At 50.6% G+C, this 18582-nt stretch overlaps 1 protein-coding gene across 1 annotated transcript in view; it reads right to left on the bottom strand.

Annotated features, from left to right (window-relative positions):
* Window positions 1–2792: 2792 nt before the first annotated feature.
* Window positions 2793–18582, bottom strand: part of lars2 (leucyl-tRNA synthetase 2, mitochondrial) — a 143141-nt gene continuing 127351 nt past the window's right edge. The window contains 2 exon segments of the mRNA XM_072510080.1: window positions 2793–3462; window positions 13737–13864. Coding sequence (XP_072366181.1) covers window positions 3283–3462; window positions 13737–13864 — 308 coding nt within the window. The 3' untranslated portion in view covers window positions 2793–3282.

Raw genomic sequence — 18582 nt, 5'->3', positions numbered from 1 at the left:
GACCAGCGCGATTCCCGCCCCCGCCGAATCACTGGTGGCGAAGAATTCGGGACACAGCAGGGGCGGGATTCACGCCAGCCCCCAGCGATTCTCTGACCCTGTGGGAGAATCGCACCCCTGATGTTTAGTAATAAAAAGAACTCAGCAGGTCTGGCAGCATTTATGGTGAAGGAAACAGAGGAAATGTGAAGTCCATTTTGACTCATCTTTGGAACTCACTGGCCTTTAATGTGCTAGAGCATGGAGGCAAAACGATCCACAAGGTGTCGATTTCCCACGATAGGTCTTGGGAGTGTGAAGACCTCAAAATTCAGGCAGCTTCATCCAGCTTTTACATTTCATTCCAGTTTGCAGATTCATTTATTTAAAAGCTCTGTTCCACCCCATCTTGTGCACACAACATAAGAACTAGGAGCGGGAGTCGGCTGTTCAGCCCCTCGAGCCCGCTCTGCCATTCAATACGTTCATGCCTGATCTCATCACGGCCTCAACTCCACCTCCCTGCCCTGTCTCCGAAACCCTTCAACCCGTTACTAATTAAAATCCTCCTTAAATTTACTCAATGTCTCGGCATCCACTGCATCCGGGGTAGTGAATTCCACAGATACACCACCCTTAGAGAGAAATAATTTCTCCTCATCTCTGTTTTAAATCTGCTACCCCCATATCCCACAGCTTGGGTTATTTCCAGAGATGATTTAAGACTTTTTGGCAATTCTGCAGGTTTACTAAATTAAGGATGGAGCCAGATTGTGAAAGATGCGGTGAAGAGTGGGAGAAGGGAGGGATAAGGAAAGAAAATCAAATAGTGGTTGATGAGAAATTTCTAACAGCGATTAATGCACACCATGTGTTATTACCAGTACAGAACACGGAGGAAATACTAAAAAAAGACACTGCAGTCAACCTTGGCAAACTGCACCGGACTATTAGTGTCTCATTGTCCGAGAATGATGAGCACAAATAGTTTCTTGGCCATCTAAATGTGACCATTGAATGTTCTGAAGATTGCGTTTCAAGATGCAAAAACCTTGTACAGCATAACCCAAACACTGTGGGCATGTCCCACTTACCCACTCGGCTACCGTATCCAAGAAAAGCAAAACCTACCGGGGGGGGGGGGGGGGGGGGGGGGGGGGGAAATCGAACAGTGTTGTTATTGTAGCACTATAAGGGTGGCATGGTAGCACAGTGGTTAGCACTGTTGGTTCACAGCGCCAGGGTCCCAGGTTCGATTCCCGCTTGGGTCACTGTCTGTGGAGTCTGCACGTTCTCCCCGTGTCTGTGTGGGTTTCCTCCGGGTGCTCCAGTTCCCTCCTACAAGTCCTGAAAGACGTGCTGTTAGGTGAATTGGACATTCTGAATTCTCCCTCTGTGTACCCGAACAGGTGCCGGTGTGTGGCGACTAGAGGCTTTTTACAGTAATTTCACGGCAGTGTTAATGTAAGCCTACTTGTGACTCTAATAAAGATTATTATTATTCAACTTTAACCATATGTTCTTGGCTTGCCCCAGACTTGCGGGGTACTGGACAGCCTTCTTCAAGGCAATGTCCAAAGTGGTGGGGCTGAGGGTGGAGCCATGCCCGAATGTGACAGTCTTCGGGGTTTCGGACCAGCCAGATCTATTCCTGGGGAGGGGGGCGGACGCCCTTGCCTCCCTGATCGCCCGCCATAGACTCCTGTTCGGCTGGCGGTCAGCAGCACCACCCAAAGCTGCAGACTGGCTGTCCGACCTCTCGGAATCTCTCCAAATGGACAAAATCAAATTCGCCATCCGAGGGTCAGACGGCGGCTTCCACAGAATGTGGGAGCCATTCACCCAATTGTTCCAAGACCTGTTTGTGGCCATTGAACAAGCAGATGAATAGCCAGGTAGCCAAGAATCAGGGGAAAGTAGCCAAGGCATGAGAGAGAGGGACAGACCGGGGGAGGGGACGACGACAGCTAAACCTAAGAGGAAAGAAAGGTGAACCACAGGAGGGGGCAGAAGCAGGGGGGAGGGAAAGGGAAGAGACAGGGAACAATAGAGAACCAGGGAGATGGGGGAGAAGGCAGGGAAATGATAGCCGGAAGGAGGGCACGGGATACGATAACAAACTTGGCATCTACAGGAACAGAGAACAAGGAGAAGACAGGCGAAAGACGGGCCGAACGGCTGAAGCGGAGGTGAGCGCGAGACGACAACGGCAGCGAAATCCGTCCGGGAGAAGCAAGTGACCAACACCAGGCCCATTCGCGTATTGCCCTCTGTAATTGTTTCTCCGGCAACCAAATGCGCCTGTACCCCCCCCCCCCCCCCCCCCCGCACAAACAGATGCCTACTTATGTGTTGCAAATAATTTTGCCAATCGTACAGAGTTGCTGCTGTTGAGCTGGTGCATAATATCTTACCAGTTACTTTATTTTATATTTCATTTTTTATTTCGTTCTTTAATTATTTTTTGGGGGTATATTTGTGTGTGCCCTTCTCTATATAAAACTTATTCTGTGTACATAACGGTAAGTATACTTTGTTCAAAAACCCAATAAAAAACATTTATTAAAAAATTATTATTAGAACTTTCTCAGATAACCGATTTAAGGAGTGGTTACTGCAGCTCTGTCTCTTTCTAATTTGGGCAATTACAGTTGGAGCAAGAGGCTTCTTCCCTTAAATAAACTCATCACTTTGCTTTCTTTCTGACTTCTGCATTAACAGTCATGGCACCACATTGCATTTTTGGCAGAATTGCATTTTACAATTTCCTAAATTATTCCTTGGCTTTGGTATCAAAACAAACACCTAGTACGTTGTTCCATTTGATTTGAGATTTATTAAATTCACCGTGATTGGAACGTCAAAATTGCAGAATGTCGGTCGAGAAATGATCACTAATTTTGCACCATGAAGATGAGGCCAAATTGCTTTGATTTCTTGACTCAATAAATAATTTGGTCTGCTGTCCATTGCTGTTGGCCGTTCTCCATCTCTCGCGCTTCCCTCCAGCTCAGACGACTAACTGATCGATGCCATTGTCCTCAGCATTTCATCATGCAATAGTTTCACTGCCGGTCGCTCCCAACTCTAACTGGAGGTCCACAAGCCCGAGGAAAGAGTTGAAGAAATAACTGCGAAGCCCGAGTCACGTGTTTGATCGTCTCTGGAGCTTCAGGGCACAGCTCTTGGAAGTAGCAAATGGAGCCCAAGTAATGAGTTAGTGGTTGAGAATTGTTGGCCTCCGCTGTGAAACGACCTCAAGTCCGAAACAACACAACGTTTGAAGAACGTAAGCGGCTCTCATTATTCTTCCACAAGAAAATTGATGAGGGCGGTCCTGGGGGACAGGATGGCTTTCCTGATCACCCGTCCCTGGAGCTGTCTCATCCCCAGTTCGCTTTGTAGAATTAGCTCCCGTGCTCGCTCTGCGTTCTTGGCCACTTGTTGGGGCAAACTCACTGAGCCACAGACTTTGTTGTTGATCTGGTGCAGCAGGGAAAGAGAAAGAGAGATGGATGAGAAACGGTGGAACAACAGGACAATCGGACAGGGCAACATGTTAATAACGGGCTTTGTATCTCATCGACATCTCTCAGTTTACACGTGGAGGTAACCGGACCCAGATTCTCAGAGATGGCCTCTGGTGCTGTACTCATTTCCAATGCAGTTTCTCTGCAAGCCCCTGAAGCCACCTGCACTGTGTTCCTCTGTAGTTCCCGGATGCTTGGTCATTAACCTGCTCAGCTCATATCAAAGCTGGAGCATAGGCAAGGAGCCAGGAGCTTCATGACATCATCCCCATGAGAATAGGGTTGACAGTTACATGGAATTTAGCAGTTGATCAGCAAACATGAAACCCTTGAGGTCACATATTTGCACTTGGCTTTGATATATACTACCATTGGATCTGCACGTTCATGATTAAAACCACGTGCTGATATGATAATACCACAGAAACCTCAGTTCTCCACTGCATTTAGACCTTGCTGTTGAGAACAACCATTTGCAGTCATAGAACTCCTTTATGTGCTATAATGTCCCAAGACGCTACACAGGAGTATTATCAATCAAAGCTTTGGTTAGACCCACTTAGGGAGATATTATGGCAGGTGATCAAAGAATGTAAGGAGCATCTTAAAGATAGGGCGGCACGGTGGCGCAGTGGTTAGCACTGCTGCTTCATGGCACCGAGGACCCGGGTTCAATCCCGACCCCGGGTCACTGTCCGTGTGGAGTTTGCACATTCTCCCCGTGTCTGCATGGGTCTCACCCCCACAGCCCAAAGATGTGCAGGGTAGCATTGTGGATAGCACAATTGCTTCACAGCTTCCAGGGTCCCAGGTTCGATTCCCGGCTTGGGTCACTGTCTGTGTGGAGTCTGCACATTCTCCCCGTGTGTGTGTGTGTGGGTTTCCTCCGGGTGCTCCGGTTTCCTCCCACAGTCCAAAGATGTGCAGGTTAGGTGGATTGGTCATGCTAAATTGCCCTTAGTGTCCAAAATTGCCCTTAGTGTTGGGTGGGGTTACTGGGTTATCGGGATAGGGTGGAGGTGTGGACCTTGGGTAGGGTGCTCTTTCCAAGAGCCGGTGCAGACTCGATGGGCCGAATGGCCTTCTTCTGCAATGTAAATTCTATGTAGGTGGATTGGCCACGCCAAATTGCCCCTTAATTGGAAAAAAACGAATTGGGATCACTAAATTTATTTTTCAAAAAGGAGAGAGGCAGAGAGGTTAAGGAAGAAAATTCCAGGTTTTAGGTCTGAGGCAACCGAAAGATGGCCACCAATGGTGTGGCAGAGACACGGATACACAAGGTGGATAAATTCAAATTCTCTTCCCATGTCGCCTCTTGCACTCACTTCACACTGAGAGACGGCTCCAACTTCTGCTAGTTTGACATTTGTCACATAGTTAGATTTCAACGTCATTCAACGTCAGAGAATCACGACCACATCTGGTCCTGTCCTCGTCTAATCCACCCCATGGTCACTCTTCACAGCAGGTGCGACAACAAGTGTTGGATATCTGGCTGATGAAAACCCTCCCTAAACCCAGAGGACTGAGCTAATTCCTGAACCCCCTTCCCACCAGCCCTGCCACCCCCACAACCTCGCTGCCCACCTAGCCATGTCCAGATGGTTCCGTGTGGGTTGAGGATTAAAGTTTAGATTTTCCAGGTCCAGACATAGTGGGGGCGATTCTCCGAGCCCCGCGCCGGAGAATCGGCGCAACCGCGCCACAACGCCGGTGCGCGATTCTCCGAGGTGCAGGGAATTGCCGCCAATTGCGCCAGTGCATTTGGCGTGTCGCCGGCCGCTGGAATCGGCGGGGCTGCCGATTCTCCAGCCCGGATGGGCCGAGCAGGCACGACAGAGTCCCTCCGGCGCCGTTCACCCCTGTTCGCTGCCGGCGGGAACGCTGCGCGAACGGTCGTGGGGCAGCCTGTGTGTGTGTGGGGGGGTAGGGGGGCTCCAACGGGGTCTGGCCCACGATCGGGGCCCACCGATCGGTGGGCCGGCCTCCCCCTCTCCCCCCCCCGGCCTACTTTCTGGTGCGGCCGGCCCCTGAACACCGACGTTGAGTCGGGACCGGCGTGCTAAAGAAGTCCCCCGCGCATGCGCAGGTTGGCGCGGCGCCCATTTGACGGCGGGAAGGGAGGCTGGAGCAGCGGGAACCGCTCCAGCCGCCGTTCTGGCCCCCTGTGGGGGACTGAATCGGTCGCCCCCGGGCCCGTTTCGCGCCGTCGTGGAACGCGACGGCGCGAACACTTGGGCTCCATTTGGGAGAATCGCCCCCAATATCTTCCACAGGGTAAAACAAGAGGAGTGAGTGACAGTGCCACAGAAACGTCACGAGGGCAGCAGGTTAAGCTCAACGATTACATCTCTCAGATATCACAAACGTGTGGCTGTATGCATGAAGCTGAGTGTGCGAAGCTGAGGTGACACGTGTATTACAAACTTCGGTCCCGGAGTTGGGCAGATTTCTGATCAGAACATATGAAATAGTACTGGAACATTCGGCCCCTCGGACCTGTTCCATCATTCAATAAGACCATGACCTTGACTCCACTTCCCGACCCGACCCCCCCATACCCTTTGACCTCCCTTGTAGATCAAATATCTGTGAAATCACTCAGGAGTGACATCTGAAGGGGTGGTGAAGAGCCGATTACTCTTTGCACTTGAGGAGATGGTGGTAAAGTTCATTGGGTTAGTTATCCAGGGGCACAGGCTAGTGCTCGGTGGACACAGGTTTAAATCCCACTACGGCAGCTGGTGCAATTTAAATTCTGCTAATTAATGAAACTACGGAATTGCGAGTTAGTCTCTGTAATGGTGACCACACAACTATTACTGATTGTTGTAAAAACCCCTTTAGGGAGGGAAATCTACCGTCCTCACCTGATCTGGTCCACACTTGGCTGCAGACTCACATCTGCCCCCCGAAACAGCCCAGCAAGCTGCTCAGTTCAACGGCAATTAGGGATGGGCAAAGAAATGTTGGCAAAGAAATGCTGGCCCCAGCCAGCAACACCCACATCCCATGAATGAGTCAACAGTTACCAGCCTGGGGCGGAATTGACGTCAGCTACAAAGTCCACACCCGGACCGTGGAATGTTCAAATCAGGTCAACAACATTTTCACCTTTCAGCAGCCTGGATGGCTCCCAGTGGAAAGTAGGAATTTTCTGACAAGTTGAAACATGCACAGATAATGGTCACACGCAGCTCCACCAAAATGCACCCTCTGAACTGAGCCACGATCCTCTTGAAGCAGAGGGGATAGGGACCAGAGACGGGCAGGAGGAGGGGAAGGGAGGGGAGGGGAATATCTTTTTGTAAGATAAAGGGGTGGGATTTTTGTTTTTAGCTAGAGAGAAGTCTTTGAAACATTCAAGTTGAATCCTGGTACCTTGTTCCAAAAATCTCAGACAGCGTTAAGAAGCAGATTTGTAAAGAATGCGTCGTCAGCATTTTAAGAGTCAAAAGTTCAATCAAACAAGTGCGTTCCAAAGCTACAAATTAGAATCATAGAATTTACAGTGCAGAAGGAGGCCATTTGGCCCATCGAGTCTGCACTGGCCTTTGGAGAGTGCACCCTTTTAATTCCCAATTCATTTTTTCCAATTAAGGGGCAATTTAGCGTGGCCAATCCACCAAGCCTGCACATCTTTGGATTGTGGGGGCGAAACCCATGCAAACACTGGGAGAATGTGCAAACTCGATACGGACAGTGACCCAGAGTCAATATCGAACCTGGGACCTCGGCGCCGTGAGGCAACAGTTCTAACCACTGCGCCACCGTGCTGCCCAAGTGCACCCTACTTAAGCCCACGCCTCCACCCCATCCCCGTAACCCCACCTAACCTTTTTGGACACGAAGGGCAATTTAGCATGGCCAATCCACATAACCTGCACATCTTTGGACTGTGGAGGGAACCCGGAGGAAACCCACACAGACACGGGGAGTAAGGGCAAACTCCACACAGACAGCCACCCGAGGCCGGAACCGGGTCCCTGGAGCTGTGAGGCAGCAGTGCTAACCACTCTGCCGCCCAGGATAGTTAGGTGATTATTTTTGACCAGCCCGGACGCGATGGGCCGAAAGGCCTTTTCTGTGCTGTAGAACTCTATGACTCTGATTTGTAAGAGCGAAGATACAGACTTGACCGAGTTAACTGGGGAGTCAAACTTTGGTAAAAGGATGTCACAGCTTTGAAGTACATTAAACGTGAGCAATACCATTCTAGAATTAGACATAAAGGTTTCATGACGACAACTGATCATTTTGGGAGGCAAATTATGACTGTTAAGTCTTTTTGCAATTAGAAAGGGGTGTTTGTGACGGGGAATGAAAGGTTTCCACTTTCCCATTAAAGAAATAAAAAATTTAAAATTTTTTTAAAAAATTCTCCTTTTTCACATTTTCTCCCACATTTACACCCATCAACAATAAACAATAATCAGCAAGATATGTCAATCCCCATAATAACAATGATCCCATCCGCCCACCAACCCCCAAACCTCAGCCCACATGTTTACATAAACAAATGACAAAAAGGAATCAGGGATTACCCATAGTCACCCTTAATCTACACAGCCTCCTGGGGACCCGAGTCCAGTTATATGGCCTCCTGGGGATCCATGCAGTTATATGGCCTCCTGGGGACCCGAGTCCAGTTTCACACGTACCAGCTTGGAAATGACCTGAAACCACCTCCTTCCAGTACTCCCCTAGCTTTGGACAGGACCAAAACATATGAACGTGATTCGCGGGCCCCCCCTCGCAACGCTCACACACATCCTCTACTCCTTCAAAAAAAAAATCGGCTCATCCTCGCCCTCGTGAGGTGTGCTCTATATACCACCTTCAGCTGTATCAGCCCCAACCTCGCACATGAGGTGGAGGCATTCACTCTCCAGAGCACCCCACACCAGACCCCCTCCAGTGGTGCCTTATCCTCTTCCAAAATGGCTCCGTACACCGCTGACACTGCCCCCTTCTCCAGTCCCCTTGTCGTCAACACCTCCTCCAGCAATGTGGAGGCCGGTTCCTCTGGGAAGCTCTGTATCTCCTTCCTGGCAAAATCCCGAACCTGCATGTACCTAAACACTTTTCCCTGCTCTAGCCCATACTTCGCTTCCAGCTCCCTCAATCCTGCAAACCGACCCCGAAGAAACAAATCATTTAGCGTCTTAATCCCCTTCTCTTGCCATTTCCGAAAACTTCCATCCCACCTCCCTGGCTCAAATCTGTGGTTCCCCCGAATAGGCATTTCCCTTGACCCTAACCCGAAGTGTTGGCGAAACTGCCTCCAGATTTTCAATGAAGCTATTATTACCGGACTCCCTGAATATTTCCCCGGAGCTATCGGGAGCGGCGCTGTTGCAAGTGCCTTCAGCCCCGACCCACTGCACAAACTCTCCTCCATTCTGGCCCACTGAGAATCCACCCCTCTGACCCAGCTCCGCACTTTCTCCACGTTCGCCGCCCAGTAGTCGTACAACAGGTTCGGGAGACCCAAACCCCCTGCCTGCCTTCCCCTCTGTAGCAGCACCTTTCTCACTCTGGCCACCTTCCCTCCCCATATGAATGAGGTAATCCTTCCCTCAATCTCGCTGAAAAAAGACTTTGGCAGGAAAATCGGTAGGCATTGAAAAATAAACTGGAATCGCGGCAACACATTCATTTTAACCGCCTGTACCCGACCCACCAGTGACAGAGGAAGGCTGTCCCACCTTGCCAGATCAGCTTTCACTCTCCCCACCAAACTAGTGATGTTGTACCTGCGAAGCCTCCCCCACTCCCGGGCAACCTGCACCCCCAGATACCTAAAGAGTCCCTGCTCTACTAATGGCAGCCCCCCCTCCCCTGCCCCCACCCCCGGCCGAGACACCACAAAGTACTCACTCTTGTCCAGGTTCAACTTGTACCCCGAGAAAGACCCAAATACCCGCAGTAGCTCCAATATTCCTCCTATCGACGCACTCGGCTCCGACACATACAGCAGCAAGTCGTCGGCATATAAGGACACCCTATGCTCTATCCCCCCCACGCACTATTCCTTTCCATACTCCCGAACTTCTCAATGCGATGGCCAATGGCTCAATCGCAAGTGCAAACAGCAGGGGGGACATAGGACATCCCTGTCTCGTCCCACGGTGGAGAGAGAAATATCTCGAACTGATTTTATTTGTGCGGACACTCTCCTCGGTTCCTTATATAATAGCTTTACCCAGTTCACAAACCTTGGTCCAATCCCAAACCGCTCCAGCACTGCCATCAGGTACCCCCATTCTACCCGATCAAACACCTTCTCGGCATCCAATGCCACAACTACCTCTGTTTCCTTTCTTTCCGCCGGTGCCATAGCAACGTTCAAAACCCTCCTAATGTTCGAAAACAGCTGCCTCCCTTTCACGAACCCCTTCTGATCCTCCCCTATTACCTTCGGAAGGCACTCCTCCAGCCTACCCGCCAGTACCTTCGCCAACACTTTTACGTCCACATTCAGAAGTGATATGGGCCGATACGACCCACACTCCGTCGGATCCTTACCTTTTTTTTAGTAACAGGGAAATCGATGCCTGCCCCAAGGTTTGCGGCAACACCCCCCTTCCCTATCGCCTCCTCAAACATCCCCACCATCAGGGGTGCCAACCTATCCTTAAATTTTTTATAAGATTCCACCGGAAACCCATCCGGCCCTGCCACCTTCCCCGACTGCATCCTCCCAATCGCATCCTTTATCTCCTGCTCCACTATTGCTCTTTCTAATGTAGCCCTGTCCCCCTCCCCTAGCCTCGGGTACTCTAACCCATCGAGAAATTCCTGCATCTCACGGTCTCCTCCGAGTGGCTCTGACTTGTACAACCTCTCATCAAACTCCTCAAAAACCTTGTTAATCAGCACTGGGGCCACCACCAACTTCCCTGCCCTATCCTTCACCTGAAGAATTTCCCTTGCCGCTGCCTTCCTCTGGAGCTGACCTGCTAACATACTTGTCTCCATGTTCATAAACTGCACCCCTTGCTCGTCTCAGTTGGCGCACAGCCTTCCTGGTGGACAGTCGGTCGAAGCTCGCCTGTAGTTCCTTCCTCTTTTCCAGCTTCGCCGGGTCCCCATCCTCTGCATACCTCCTATCTACCTCCAACATCTCATCTATTACCCTCTGCCACTCCAACCTCTCCTCCTTATCCACCCTAGCCTTAAACAAAATTACCTCATCTCTCACCACCGCCTTTAGAGCCTCCCAGACGACTGCCTTCGACACCTCACCCATACAATTGAAGCCTACATATTCCTTAATTACCGTTTCAATTTTCTCACAGAATACTTGGTTTCCCAAAAGCCCCACATCCAGTTTCCACCCCGGTCTCTGCGCTGCCCCCTTCTCTAGCACCATATCCACCCAATGTGGAGCGTGATCTGACACTGCAATTGCAGAGTATTCCGACCCCTTGACTCCAGCCAGCAAAGCCTTCCCCACCACAAAAAAGTCAATCCGCGAGTATACCTTATGGACCGCTGAGAAAAATGAATACTCCCGTTCCCTTGGGTGCAGGAACCTCCAAGGGTCCACCCCTTCCATTTCCACCATTAGCCCAGCCAGCTCCTTCGCCCCCCCTGATGGGACCAGCGAGCGCGGCCGTGATCTGTCCAACCTTGGCTCCTGCACCAGGTTCCAGTCCCCCCCCACAATCAGCTCATGCGTGTCTAAGTCGGGAATAGCCCCAACCACCTTCCTCGCGAATCCCACATCGTCCCAATTGGGACCGTATACACTTAACAGCGCCACTAATCTCCCCTCCAATGCCCCTGTCACAATCACATATCTACCCCCCTGATCTGCCACCACCTTCTCCATCTGGAAGCGTACCCTTTTGCTGACCAGCACCGCTACCCTTCGAGCCCTTCAATCAAATCCGGAGTGAAACACTTGGCTAACCCAGCCCTTTTTAAGTCTCACTGGTCTTTCACCCTCAAGTGAGTCTCCTGCAGCATTGCTACATCGGCTTTCAAACTTTTAAGATGTGCAAGCACCCTTGACCGGACCTCCTAGCCCTCTCACGTTCCACGTGACTATCCTTACTGGGGGTCTCTCACCCCCCCCCCACCTTTCTTATCCACCATCACCATACCACCGGGCCCTGCCCCATAAGCCTGACCCGCCCCTGTCCATTGTTAACATCGAACCCCTTCCCCCCCCTCCCAAGAACCCCCCCCTACAAAAACATCCCCCAACATCCCTCCCTCCACCCCGTCTTGCTAGCCTCGTAGGCCCATTGAAGCCTGCTATCCAGGCTCCAACGTCCGCAGTCCTCCTCTCACCTCACCCCCGTTCACTAACTGACTTTAGTTAGCTAGCGTGGGTGGCTCCCCCCGCCAAGACCTCTCGCCCTCTTCCGCCCAGTCCCAGAGAAAGAAACACCAAAACAAACCCACCAATCCAACCCCTACAATTCACTAACAACATTTAACCGTCGCAACACAGAACGCCATTAACTTGAACTCTGTAACAATGCAAAGAGAAGTAAATTTCAAATTTCAATACAAATCAGTAAAAAGAAAGTTGTAACATTTGTACATTTTCCAGCCGCTCAAACACAGTCCACAGTCTTTCTTCTAGTTCCGCTCTTCACGTCTGTCCCAAGCCTTCTGCCCTCACGAACGCCTCAGCCGCCTCCGCTGTCTCAAAATAAAAGTCTTTGGCTTTATATGTTACTCTCAACTTCGCCGGGTACACCACACCAAATCGCACCCCCTTCTTGTACAAGGCCGCCTTCACTCGCCCAAACGCCGCTCGTCTTTTTGCCAACTCCACCGTCCAGTCCTGGTAGATCCGAACCGCAGTACCATCCCACAGCACCTCACCCTTCTGCTTCGCCCAGCTTAATACTTTCTCCTTCATGCAAAACTTATGGAAGCAGATAATTACTGCCCTTGGTGGCTCGTTCACTTTGGGCTTCGGCCTTAATGACCGATTAGGTCGGTCTAGCTCGTACAGGGTGGGGTTCTCACCCTCCCCCATCAGCTCCGCCAACTTCTTAGCGAAGTATTGCGTTGGCCTTGGGCCCTCTGTCCCTTCGGGCAAGCCCACAATTCTCAAATTGTGCCGCCTTGAGCGGTTTTCCAAGTCTTCTAATGGGTAATGATGGGAGGGGAAGGAAATAAAGTTTAGCTGCCTACCTTCCCATGGAATCAGGACTTTAGCATCCATAGAATCCCCACAATGCAGAAGGAGGCCATTCGGCCCATTGAGTCTGCACCGACCCTTCAAAAAAGCACTCTGATTAGGCCCCTCCCCCCCTCGCCAATCCCCGCTCATTGACCATGACCAATCCACATCACCTGCGCATCTTTGGACTTTGCGGAAGGAAGACACCTACCCCATTGATAAGTCAGTTTCTACCACCTGACAGGACACCAAGGTACTTTGCCCGTCCTTCACAGAGCCCATCAACATCCTCCTCCCATGGGCAGCACGGTGACACAGTGGTTAGCACTGTGCCCTGACAGCGCCGAGGTCCCAGAATCGATCCCGGCTCTGGGTCACTGTCCGTGTGGAGTTTGCACATTCTCCCCGTGTTTGCGTGGGTTTCGCCCCCACAACCCAAAGATGTGCAGGGTAGGTGGATTGGCCATGCTAAATTGCCCCTTAATTAGAAAAAATGAATTGGGTAGTCTAAATTTTTTTTATTTTTAAAAACATCCTCCTCCCCCGCCCGTCCATCATTGCCCAATTCAATCCTGCGTTGAATAAACCACCGCCCCACTCAATACCCTTCCCTGCTCCCCAGCCACCAGTCCTGCAGCATGACCCAAGCACTGCAATCTGACCGTGAGTCCCCATGGGCAACACCACTGGAGACTGGACTCACCAAGTATGAGGATTTTGTTTGAATTCATTCAGAGGCCACGGCCGTCACAGGCAAGGTCTGCATTTATCGCTCAGCCCTATACAGCGGAGTGGCTTGCTATGCCGTTCACTTCAGAGAGTGAACCACATTGCTCTAGATCCGAGGTCACATACGGAGTCCAGACCGGGTTTCTGGAAAGGTGGAACACAGCACCCTGGAGACACAGAAAGGAGGGGCACTTGGGAATGAAGTAAGTTGAAATGTGACGGGCCGGCATAATGAGAACAGTAAAGGACACAGGACGATGGAAAAAGAACAGAAGAAATGCTGTAAGGAAGCAAAAGTTTGGACTTCAGATTTATTTCCTTCAATGGTTTCTAACTTCAGTTCTTACCCTCACAATCATCTGGACGGTGTCCGGCTGCTGGAGGTACATTGGGTCTACGTTTGGCCACTGCTGAAACAGCACGTCTGTGTCCCACTGATAGTCAACGGTAAGCTTATTCTGGACGCTGCAGAGACCTGTAACAGACAGGAATGCATTCACCTTGCACATCAACGGACAGATTCAAATGTGGTTTCCCCAAAGACTTGCAGCCAGTGGCGCCTCGAAGGAAACAATGTTTATGTGCCACAGGGGAGGAGTACTTCAGATCCGATTGTGCTCATTGTCGGGACCCCCCCCCCTTGGAAAAGCACAGGCCACTCTGCGAACACAAGACTGGACCAACACGCTGTAACCCAATGGGGTTTCACAGGACAGCTCCCTCAAGCTACACAAAGACAAATCTGCAGCATCAGACGCCGAATGGCTGGAATAACGGCCCAGATCTTCCCGGCAGGATTGGAATCCCAATTTCTGACCCGATCAGACAAAAAAAAAAAAACAGCAGCCACTAACCTTCCTCCGATTATTCTGGCTAATTTTCGGCTGGAGGACCCTGCAGAGCTCGGTCGCCGAGATGAGCAAAGGGAATCCACGCAGGTGCATTTTTACTGCCTTAGTTACTGCAGGACGGTAAGTGTTCACTAACACAATAAACAGCTTTGGGACATTGTTCAACATAAATTATTTACTTACTTTAAATTTACAGTACCCAATTATTTCTTTCCAATTAAGGGGCAATTTAGCGTGGCCAATCCAGCTACCCTGCACATCTTTGGGTTGTGGGGGTGAGACCCGCAGACACGGGGAGAATGTGCAAACTCCACACGGACAGTGACCCGGGGCCGGGATCAAATCCGGGTCCTCAGCGCTGTGAGGCTGCAGTGCTAATCACTGCGCCACCGTGCCGCACACTGCTTTGGGACATTTAAACAGTTTTGCAGTGTGTCAGTGAGTGAACGTTGTAGGGTGGCTGAGTTAAGTGGGTAAGGGGGTCTGGGGTGGTGGTGGGGCTGGTCAAGTCGGGTGGGGGGTATTCGTATCAGGTCGGCGGGCTGTTGGGGGCGGGAGGAATTTGTGGTGGTGGTCAGTTGTATAGCAATCCAGGGGTTAGACCAGAACTTATGTTGGATAACTATCCAGTTAAGTTGCAAATGTTCAAAGTCTCCAACTCCAAATCAGACTTTTTAAGGGAAATTGCCGATTGGAAGTTGAAGCTTCCTGGATGGCTCCCTGAGTCAACATGCCGGGACTTCAGACGGGTCCTGTAACACCTCTTGGGACACCTCCAACGATTTGGAGAGCAGAATATCTGGGCTTTGCTTTGAAGAGCAACAATGTTTGCACAAATTATTCTAAATTCTGAACCCAAGTCAACGAAGACTCGTCACTGAAATAACTTATATGAGTAACTGGAAGAACTGGTGGTGTTGGAATTCCAGCAAACAAACCTAGACTTTGATACAGCTGCATCATTTGCTACTGGGCCGGCAAAGCTTTGTCCCTTTTTTTTTTTTAGAAAATCAAAGACTGATCGTTAAAACCTCCCCCTCCAAACCATAGTTTGCTTTTCCTGACACTTTAATTTCTTTTACCCTTTGTGGTCCTTTATTTCCACTTTTGCTCCCCCAATCCCACACCAGATTGTGCGCTGTGGATGTACCAACACCACATGGACTTCAGCGGTTCAAGGCGGCTCACTCACCACCACCTTCTCAAGGACAATTAGGACCGACGGCTCATTTTTGGAAATGTAATTTACGCTATCATGGCTGATCTTGCATAAATTTGCATGTTCGCGTATTACTTTGAGGTCTAAATCTTCGGGAGAGATGGTTGGGCGGGGGGGGGTTCAGTAATCCGGAGGCCCCAGGCTAACGCTCTGGCGACAGGGCAGCTGGTGGTATTTAAATTTCATCAATAACCAATCTGGAATACAGAGCTGGTCTCGGTAATGGTGACCAAGACAACTCTCGTGGATTATTGTAAAGGCCCATCTGGTTCACATCCACGAGGGAAGGAAATCCGCCGTCCTTACCTCGTGCTCCAGAGCCAGAGCAACGTGGCCGGCTCTGAACAGCCCTCGGAGATGGCCGAGCAAGTCACGCTTTTCAATGGTAATTAGAGAAGGGCAATAAATGCTGGCCCAGCCAGCAACGCCCACATCGCGTGACAGAATAAACGGTTAAAAAACAGGCGGTGCCAGAGCATTTTCAAACCGGGTTTGCAAAGAATAATGGAGCTGCCTGGCACACGGGTTCACAGAAGCAGAGAATTCAGCTTTGTGGTTGGCTCTGCGGATGCCACAAGCATTGGGCTGGATTCACCGTTTCTGAGCCTAAGTGCGGAGGATCAGTGGCGTTTTACGTAAAAAAATAAACGCCGCTGATCCTGCGACCGGAGAGGGGCTAGCAGCAGCAGCACGTAACCCCCCCCCCACCGGCTCCCACAATAAAAACAACCGGAGAATGGCTGGGTCCGTGGCTGCACATGCGCACGGACCTGACCTGCCACCCCCCACCAGCCCTCACGGAATCCCCCCATCCCGGCCAGCAGCACGGCTTACGCCCGACTGTGGCGGGGCTGGACACAGTCCGCGGTCGCCACGCCGGGTTCCCGACCGCTGAGGTCGCACATCAACCGCGCGGTCAGGAACTCGACCCATCGGGGGGGGGGGGGGGCTTCAGGTGACACGCTGAGGCCGTCCCAAAGGCGTGCTCCGCCATGACGCCATTTCAGAGGGGGCGGAGGATACAAAACCTGCGTCAAACAGGCGCCGCCCCCCGGTTCCGGCGTCAAAGGGATTCTCCGCCCGATCGCCAATTCCGAAATCTGCGTCGGGGGAACGGTGAATCCCGCCAATTATTTCTTAACATTATGGCGCAAATATAATGGCAGAATCACACTAACATGTCCGACCCCTCGCTTTAGGAAGGAACTATGCGCTTCCTTATCCTGTTAATGTTAGTCAAGTTCCGAAGGTTAAACATCAATATCATTGTTCGATGTACCAAAACTAGGCACACAAGTACAGTGATGACTGGGTTTATATAAACATTCACCAATCCCAAAAACATTTACGTTTTTATATCTGTGGAAAACATGGGACTCGAATCTGCAATGCAGGGGCAGCAGCATTTGGGAGGTGGAGATGGCGACAGCTGGCGACTTGAATCATTCAAGCAAGAATCTGTAAGGCGTGTCTGGAGTCAGTGTAGCTCTGTGTAAATTGGAAACAGTGAGGAATGGAGAAGTGACACGTTAAGAAATGAAAAGCACACCCAGATGAATGGTTTCAGTAAGGTCCTGGCTCGCTCACACGGAGCAGCTGCGTCCTGAAGTGGTACAAGGTGCAGCAAGAAATGAGTACAAGTTTCAGATTTCTTTTTAAAATTTGAATTCACTCTCGGGTTGTGAGTATGGGTGGCTGGGACAGAATTTAAAAAAAATCTTTATTGTCACAAGCAGGCTTACAGCACTGCAGTGAAGTTACTGTGAAAAGCCCTGAGTCGCAATATTCTGGGGCCTATTCGGGTACACAGAGGGAGAATTCAGAATGTCCAATTCACCTAACAGCCGTCTTTCGGGATTTGTGGTAGGAAACTGGAGCGCCCGGAGGAAAGCCACGCAGACACGGGGAGAACGTGCAGACTCCTCACAGACAGTGACCCAATCCAGGAATCGAACCTCCGACCCTGGCGCTGTGAAGCAACAGTGCTACCATTTGTTACCCATCTCTAATTGCCCGTGAGAAGGTGGCGGTGAGCTGCCTTCTTGAGCAGCTGAAGTCCATGTGGTGTAGATACACCCACAGTGCTTTTTCTGGAGGGATGTGTCACAAGTGGACTTGTTACTGTGGATCTGGAGTCACACGAGGGCTGCAGATTCCCACCCCAGAATGACCTTCCGAAGGTGCTTACTGAACCAGATGTTTCATAAACGACAATCCAGTAGTTTCATGACAATTATTAGAGCGACTAACATTTCATTCCAGATTCGGTAATTGAATTTAAATTCCTCCAGCCATCGCGGTGGGATTTGAACTCATTTCTCCAGAGCTTTAGTCGAGGTCTCTGGGTAACTAGTCCAGTAACGTTACCACTGTGCTACCATTGGACACATTCCTTCAGAAATAAAAGATTAGGTGTTTGGAGATAAGTAAAACAAGGTTGAAAGGGTTGGGCCATTGGATGAAATATGCTCGCTCCTGTTTCTAAGAGTCATGCACTTGAAGCCAAATATGTTAATGCCTTTGGACACATTGCTCCAACTCAGAATCATTTGAGCTTTCTCTTCTCCTTCCGAAGTCATGTTGTGCAAACACTCGTACATTGCGACTGTATAAGGAACTAAATGATGACAGAAGGTTCAAAAAGCAAAAGTTTGTAACCACAGGGCTCCGCTGAGCAATTCCCTCGTGAGCTACAAATAGAAGCACAAACATTAGCTACAAAACCACAGAGTTCCAAGCTGCATAAGGCACTGGGTGCAACTGCACAGTTTCAATTCCTCAGACACTACATAAACATACCCATCATGGGGAAGACACTGCAAGCAGACAAGGAATCCCACAATCTCTTTCTTGAGGCAGGAAATTCAGCAGCCACCATGAGCTCAGCGAACTCCCACAGACGGCGACGTAATAATGACTTGATCATTAGGGGGCAGATAGGTCCCCCACGGAGGCACCTCCCTCAGCTAGAGTGCCAGCCTGGATTTTTTGGCGCTCCGGACTGCGTGGGATTTGAATTCAGAACCTTCTGACTCGGAAGTGAGAGTGTTGCCCCGCCTGAGCCACCACTGCCACTAGAATGACAACCTTCCGAAGGGAAGGTCGGGTGAACAACCTTGGCAA

Source organism: Scyliorhinus torazame, chromosome 6 (assembly GCF_047496885.1).
Source record: "Scyliorhinus torazame isolate Kashiwa2021f chromosome 6, sScyTor2.1, whole genome shotgun sequence".
In the NCBI taxonomy this organism is placed as follows: Eukaryota; Metazoa; Chordata; class Chondrichthyes; order Carcharhiniformes; family Scyliorhinidae; genus Scyliorhinus; species Scyliorhinus torazame.
The sequence above is the reverse complement of the archived record's forward strand: the minus strand, read 5'-3'. Positions and strand labels throughout refer to the sequence as shown.